This window comes from Heterodontus francisci, chromosome 48, assembly GCF_036365525.1.
Source record: "Heterodontus francisci isolate sHetFra1 chromosome 48, sHetFra1.hap1, whole genome shotgun sequence".
Taxonomy (NCBI): domain Eukaryota; kingdom Metazoa; phylum Chordata; class Chondrichthyes; order Heterodontiformes; family Heterodontidae; genus Heterodontus; species Heterodontus francisci.
This window is the reverse complement of record NC_090418.1, coordinates 16,000,065-16,007,825: the sequence shown is the minus strand read 5'-3', so window position 1 is coordinate 16,007,825 and position 7,761 is coordinate 16,000,065. Positions and strand designations below refer to the sequence as shown.

Genomic DNA, 7,761 nt, shown 5'->3' with positions numbered 1-7,761 from the left:
GCAATCCCAATCTGCGGTGTGACCAATTTGCTAAACGTGCTATCCACGACCTCCTCAGCATCGTGGATGCTCCAAAGTGAGTCCACCCCCAGCTCCAGAGCCGTCATGTGGTTTAACAAATGCTGCAGCTGGATACACTTCCTGCACGTGAAGGAGTCAGGGACATCAGCCGTGTCCCTGAGCTCCCACATTGAGCAAGAGGAGCATAACATGAAGGCATACTTAACTGACTTGTACTCGACCAGGACTTGTTTCGCCCTTCTCATGGAAGGGGGCAAATTGCGCCAAATATACCTTGCATAAAGTGGTGATTCACTACAGTCAAAGTTCACAAATGCACTAAAGGATTGGAGTAGACTAGCGCTGCTCGTTTAAGATAATAAGCAGGTAAAACACGGCACAATCCGTGAGAAGACGGAGAGCGCGATAGGATCCGGAATCTGTAACTAGACACTATCACCAGTTAGGAATTCACTAAACGGTAGGCTCCCTTGGTGAGAGAATCACCGTCCAACAGTGATAATGCCCTGAAATTTAGTGATGCTATAATGACGCACAAACGCTTGATCAGATGGTTTCAAATCTGTCTCTTTTTCATTGTGCGGAAAAATTAACCTTTTATTTTAAATTGTGGAAAAATCACTTCTCAATAATGTCCAGGACTCTGCATTTAATTGTGACTGGCGATTGTTGCTATATTGCCCACATTACAACAGTGATTCCTTTCTGGATAACAGACATATTCCGACTGGTATCAGCAACTGGAATAGATGCTTCGGTGAAGAAATTCATTTTATTAAATATGCAGCCCAGACTAAGATCAGACTTATTTTAAAATTCTTCAAACAAAAGCAGTATCGTGGAAGCTGGGAATCTGAAATAAAAGCAAAAAATGCTGGAAACAATCAGAAGGCCAGGAAGCATCTTTAGAAAATTTCCCTCAGGCAGGGAGTGTCTGATGGAAACTGGCAATTACGCTTGTGTTTAAGATCTTAACATTATTTTGTTTAGCTTCTTGTTTGAGTTTTTTTATTTATTGTTCCTCTCTAATGGAAGCAAATTTATTCAATCTTTTGTTTGATGATACTCGGCTAACACAGTGTATTTTATAGTTTTAGTGAGAAACGACATTTGTGAAAATTCTTCTTCGGATTGCGGGACTCATATGTGTCTAAGAAGGTGCAGCATTAACCTAGTCTTTGGGGAAGTTTCTAATTGGAAATTTAGCTGTTACTGTCAAAAATCTTGGAGTGGAAGCTGTTGACTTCACCTGTTAGTTCAGTGTCTATAAATAAGCACAGGCAGCATGGGACCCAATTTTCTGACCCAATTAGCTTTTTTCTCCTATAAAGAATGGAGATCCTCTCAATGTGTCAATCGGAGAATTTCTTCCAGCACCAACAACAAACATCGAATCATCGACTCTTACCGAAAGGGAAAATAATGTCTCTTCCTTTTCTGATAAAGCTCAAGATTCTTTGGGCGCTTTATGATATAGAAAAGATTTACTACCCCATCTTGGCTGGGATTGGTGTGCCGGGTATGTTATAACTGGGACTGGTAATTCAGTAAATGATATTTAAGAGGATGTTATATCTTAGTCCACGCATCCAGATCTTTATTGTGTTACGTTCCCTATATTACACCACTTCAGAATTAGGGCAGTGAATACATGTGAAAGACACTTCAATGGCTGTGAAGTGCTTCTCGATATATGGAATTTGTGATCAGTATCTATCGATGAGAGTTCCTCTTTCCTTTCTTCTTGTGTATGTCTTTCTTCTTTTCCTTCTGTCTTTCTCTCTTTATTTTGTTCTTTCTATCTTTGGTGGTAACCTGTGTTCCATGGCTATGAACTCTCATTCACTAATATCAATTTAATGGCCATTATTCGATCCATTTCAGATAATATCAATATCCCAGTGTTCCTTCAGACTATGGAAGCCATATTACTGGCTCATTGACCGAACTAAAAGTGTACATTTATCTGAAAATTCTGAGACCAAGTGTTAGATGAGAAAAATGCTCTAATACTTCACCATATTTCAAATTCAGCTGCTTTCAGTTCATTATTTCGTTGACTAAATCAGTGCGAAGAGATTAATGACAAGAACAACGATGCTTCCGATATCTCGCTTTCTATCAATTCCTCCCCGTCGTTTGTTTCGCTGTCTTGGGAGATTTCTCTTAGAATTTTAAGTTTGAGTTACTGTTTATTATTATTCATCTCATTTAATTGTTGTTTTTTTAAATTACGAATGATTAATGTACATGTGACTGAAAATCTAATTACCAGGAAGTGAGGCATTTCTGTAACTTGGCATTGATCTACCATCGGGGATACAGGAACTGAGCATCAGACTGGGCATCACGTTAAATGAACAAAACAAACAGGAATTCAATATTTAATATTTTGCAACCGGAGCAAAAATGTGGAACAATCACATGACATCCTTTGGACGGGAAGTTTTTATGTGTGCCTCTGTGCAAAAATGCTAACCGCCCTTAATAATTTACCACAGTCAATGTGTGAGTATGCAGAGTGGGTACTGTTAACTCACTATCCCATTCAGAGAGCACCATAGAGTGTCCAGTTCTCTTAGCTCCCTGGCGTTTTTGTTATCACCTCCCCACCCAGTGCTATTGAGCAAAGTTACAGGTGGACCTTTCAACGATGATGGTAAGAATCAATTCTTTTCCCAGTAATAGTAGTGAAAATCTGGAACATTATCCCACCCCCCAAAAGCCAATGAGACGAGGTGATTTGAATGTTTCAAAACTGAGACAGGTAAGTTTTCCATAGGCGAGGCTATTAGGGAACAAAATTACGTAGATGGAATTCAGAAACACATCAGTCGGGATCTAATTGAATGAAGGAAATGGTCCAAGTGGCTGAATGGTTTTTTCCCCTTCCTGCCTTCCTATTTAAATGTAGCTCCTATTTCCAGTGTTTTTTTTTTGTTATTTGTATTTATATTTGACTTGTACTGCAGAGCAAGCTGTGTCCCTAGCCAAGCTGTTCCAGTACAGCTATAACACTATCATTGACCCAACGATGTGGAAAAGTGCCCAGGTATGTCTTATCCACAAAAATCCGGACAAATCCGATCGGGAACTTACCACCCCATCCGTCTACACTCAATCATGAGGAAAGTGATGGAAGGTGGCGTCGACAGTGCTATCAATCGTCACGGAAACAGCAATAACCTGCTCACCGATGCTGTGTTTGGATTCCAACGGGGCCAATCGCCACCTAACCTCATTACAAACTTGCTCAAAAATGGACAAAAGAGCTGAACTCAATAGGTGGGGAGAGAGTCATTGCCTTGCACACCAAGGTAGCGTTTGAGTGAGTGTGGCATCAAGGAGCCCTAGCTAAACTGAAGTCAATGGGCATCAAGAGGAAAACTCTCCACTGGTTGGAGTCATACCTAGCAAAAAGGAAAGTGGTTGTTTCTGCTTGAGGTCAATCATCTCAGCTCCAGGACATCACTGAAGGAGTTCCTCAGGGTAGTGTCCTCGGCTCAACCATCTTCAGCTGCTTCATCAATGACCTTGCCTCCATCATAAGGTCAGAAGTGGGAATGTTCACGAACGATTCTGCAATGTTCTGCACAATCCACTATTCCTCAGATAATGAAGAATTCCCTGTCCATATGCAGCAAGACCTGGACAATATTTAGGCTCGGGATATTACGTGGGAAGTAATATTTGTGCCACACAAGTGCCAGGCATTAACGATCTCCAATCACAGAGAATCTAACCATCCCCCTTTGACAATCAACAGCACTACCAAGGCCTAATCACCAACTGTCAATATCCTTCTGGTAACATTGACCAGAAACTGAACTGCAGCAGCTGCATTAATACTGTGGCTACAAGAGCAGGTCAGAGACTAGGAATTCTGCAGCGAATAATCCACTTCCTACCTCTCCAAAGCTTGTTCACCATCTACAAGGTACAAGTCAGGAGTGTGATGGAATACTCTCCGTTTTCCTAGATGATTGGAGCGCCAACAACACTCAGGAAGCTCGACACCATCCAGGACAAAGCAGCTCACTTGATCAGCACCCCATCCACCATCCTCACTCCCTCATAACCGACGCACGGTGGCGGTGATGTGTACCATCTACAAGATGCACTGCAGCAATTCACAACATCTCCCGCGACAGCAGCTTCCAGACCCGCGTCCTCTATCACCTAGAAGGGCAGAACAGCAGACGCATGGGAACATCACCATCTGCAATTTCCCCTCCAAGTCATACACCATCCTGACTTGGAAATATTTCACTATTCCTTTTTTGTCACTGGATCAAAATCCCGGAATTCTCTCCCTGACACCAATGCAGGTGTACTTCCACCAGATGGACTACAGCGGTTCAAGAAGGCAGCTCACCACCACCTTCTCAGGGACGATTAGGGATGGGCAATAAATGCTGCACATGGAGCGAGGCCCAAATCGCATTAAAGAATTAAATTAATCTAAAAACACATTCTGCTATTTAAACATGTTTAATTTGATCCGTTGTGTCACTTGATTGCTAATTCATTACCGTTTTCTCTAATTACACAACTTATTTTCAGGACATTTTGTCACAGGTGACGTCATTTCATTCCAACACTGGATGCAAAGGCAAGCTGCAGATTTCTTGACTCATTTCAGTTTAGTGCGAAACACGTTAATAACATCTTCCCTTATTGCAGTGTTTGGTGAATAGTTCCCTTTACTCTCCTTGCTTACAGTTAACATGGTGACCATTGTGATCCTGTCTCGAAGAAAGTGCGGTCTCTCCAAATGTCTCACTCGCTATCTGGTTGCTATGGCAGCAGCAGACCTATTGGTCATTATCCTCGATCTGATCCTAAGGCAGATTCCTATTGTTTATCGGAATGAATGTACTTTTCTTATTTTTGTGAGAGTTTGTAATATCCACGCAGTCCTACTTTACGCTGCCACAGACTGTTCTGTCTGGTTCACCGTCACTTTCACCTTTGATCGATTTGTGGCCATTTGTTGTCAGGAGATGAAAACTAAATATTGCACCGAGAAAACGGCCGCTGTGGTTCTCGGAACAGTGACTGTGCTGAGCTGTTTAAAGAACATTTTCTGGTATTTTCTGTACCAGCCTAGATATACACTTTCTAACAGTCCCTGGTTTTGCTACGTGGCGTTAGCTGTATCTCGTTCGTTGGCCTGGGCTGTCTTTGAATTAATGCATTATATTTTAACACCTTTTGTCCCATTTGTTTTGATTCTACTATTCAATGCACTGACGGTCAGAAACATTATAGTAGCCAACAGAGCCCGCAGGCGACTCCGGGGTGGGAGCAGTGGGGAGAGTCCCAGTGACCCAGAGATAGCGAATCGAAGAAAATCCATGATTTTACTGTTCGTTATATCGGCGAATTTCATCCTGTTATGGGTGGTGTTTATGGTGTGTTCCATTTTAAAACGGTTAGAATACTTGTGGTACATATATACTGTTCGTCTGCCCACATTTGTACCGGAAATAGGCTTCATGCTCCAACTCTTGAGTTGCTGCACCAACACCTTTATTTATGCAGTGACCCAAAGAAAATTCAGGCAGGAGTTGTGGAATGGAGTGAAATATCCTCTCGCTATGATAGTCAAATTTATCCGATGAACAGATCTCACATTTTCTAACACTGTTACGTATACCTGTGTTGTGTTCTGTAGAATTCACTGCCGGGTGTCTTTAATTCTCTGCATTTTCTGAAATATGTCACAAATTATTAAAATCTGAAAGTAATTTAACGTAGTTCTGGAACATTTTCCCGAGGCATTCCTTATCAACAGATGCGTTTCCAACCAGAGGGTGGTTCACTGTGTACACAGATGCATCTGAGCACACATTCCAGGGGTATTTTGGGATTGAACACCTGGTGGGAATTTTTTTCCCAAATACACCGCCAAGACAGTCGCTGGGTGTTTAAATATTTCACTGTTGACAAGTTTCTTTGATCTTTGCTTTCTTATGAAACAAGGCAATTTTAAAAGTTAGGACAGGATCAGGAAAAATGTCAAGGCAGCAGGAAAGAAAGGGGACTGGGAAGGATGTTGATCTCTGCACCGCCAGAGAGTAAAGGATCAATATTTCGACATTAAATTACCAGCACCCCTAGCTGTCTACCCCACACACCGCCTCCGAGTGTTCATCGAAATATGCGTTATAGTTTCCAAGCAATGTTTAAATGATTACACCGAACATATTGCATCATACTCAGTGTTCTATTTCGTTTACCTGTTATTGAATAAAGCCGATTGTGAACTGAGCTGAAAGATGCTTTGCCCAGTGTTAACTTGCTGTTCCATTCTAAAAATTACAGGAGGATATATAGAAGTCTGTGTCAGATCAAAAGGGAATGGTGCTCATAGAGTCATAGAGTTATACAGCACAGAAACAGGCCCTTCGGCCCATTGTGTCTGTGCCGGCCATCAAGCAGCTAACTATTCTCGCCCCATTTTCCAGCACTTGGCCAATAGCCTTGTATGCTATGGTGTTTCAAGTGCTCATCTAAATACTTCTGAAATGTTGTGATGTTTCCTGCCTCTACCACCTCTTCAGGCAGTGCGTTCCAAATTCCAACCACCCTCTGGGTGAAAAATATTGTTCCTCAAATCCCCTCTAAACCTCCTGCACCTTACCTTAAATCTATGCCCCCTGGTTATTGACCCCTCCACTCAGGGAAAATGTTTCTTCCGATCTAACCTATCAATGCCCCTCATACTTTTGTATACCTCAATCATGTCCCCCCTTCAGCCTTCTCTGCTCTAAGGAAAACAACCCCAGCCTTTTCAGTGTCTCTTCATAGCTGAAATGCTCCAGCCCAGGCAACATCCTGGTGAATCTCCTCTGCACCCTCTCCAGTGCAATCACATCCTTCCGAGAGTGTGGTGACCAGAACTGTACACAGTACTCCAGCTGTGGCCTAACTAGCATTTAAAACAGCTCCATCATCACATCCCTGCTCTTATATTATATGCCTCGGCTAATTAAGGCAAATATCCCATATGTCTTCCGAACCATCTTATCTACCTGTGCTACTGCCTTCAGTGATCTATGGACAAATACACCAAGGTCCCTCTGACCCTTCCTAATAAATCCTTCCTAAGGTGTGGTGTCCTGAACTGACAGGTAACAGGTGGAAAATACTATTGCGAACCAGGCTGAATGGAGAAGGTCCAGAGGGGAAGTCAAAAAGCAAATAAGAGAGAGCATGGAAAGAGACTGGCTGCTAGCAGTAAAGGAAATCCCAATGTTTTCTATAGGCATATAAACAGGAAAAGGGTGGTAAAAGGAGGTGTGAGGCTGATGAGGGACCAGAAAGACGATTTGCACATGGAGGGAGGATTTGCACTTGATAAAGTGGTAGTATTAGATAGGTTGTCTGTACTTAAAGTGGACAAAGCACAAGGACCAGATGAGATGCATCCAAGGATAGTGAGGGAAGTGAGGGTGGAAATCACAGAGGCACTGGCCATAATTTTTCAGTCTTCCTAAGACCAGTGGTGCCAGAGGACTGTAGATTTGTAAACATTACACCCTTGTTCAAAAAAGGGTGTAAGATAAGCCCAGCAACTACACCAGTCAGTTTAACTTCGGTGCTGGGAAAACCTCTGAAAACAATAATTCTGGACAAAAATAAAGAGTCACATGGATAAATGCGAGTTAATTAAAGAAAGCCAGTATAGATTCCTTGAGCAAAATCATATTTCACTAACTTGCTGGAGTTTATTGA

General features: G+C 42.2%; 1 protein-coding gene across 1 annotated transcript; it reads left to right on the top strand.

The window, feature by feature from the left end:
- The first annotated feature begins 1,443 nt into the window (after nucleotides 1-1,443).
- On the top strand, nucleotides 1,444-5,645 carry LOC137357492 (probable G-protein coupled receptor 139). Its single transcript, XM_068023841.1, has 2 exons — nucleotides 1,444-1,540; nucleotides 4,744-5,645. The coding sequence occupies exons 1-2, from the start codon at nucleotides 1,444-1,446 to the stop codon at nucleotides 5,643-5,645; spliced, it is 999 nt and encodes a 332-aa protein (XP_067879942.1).
- Nucleotides 5,646-7,761: the final 2,116 nt, after the last annotated feature.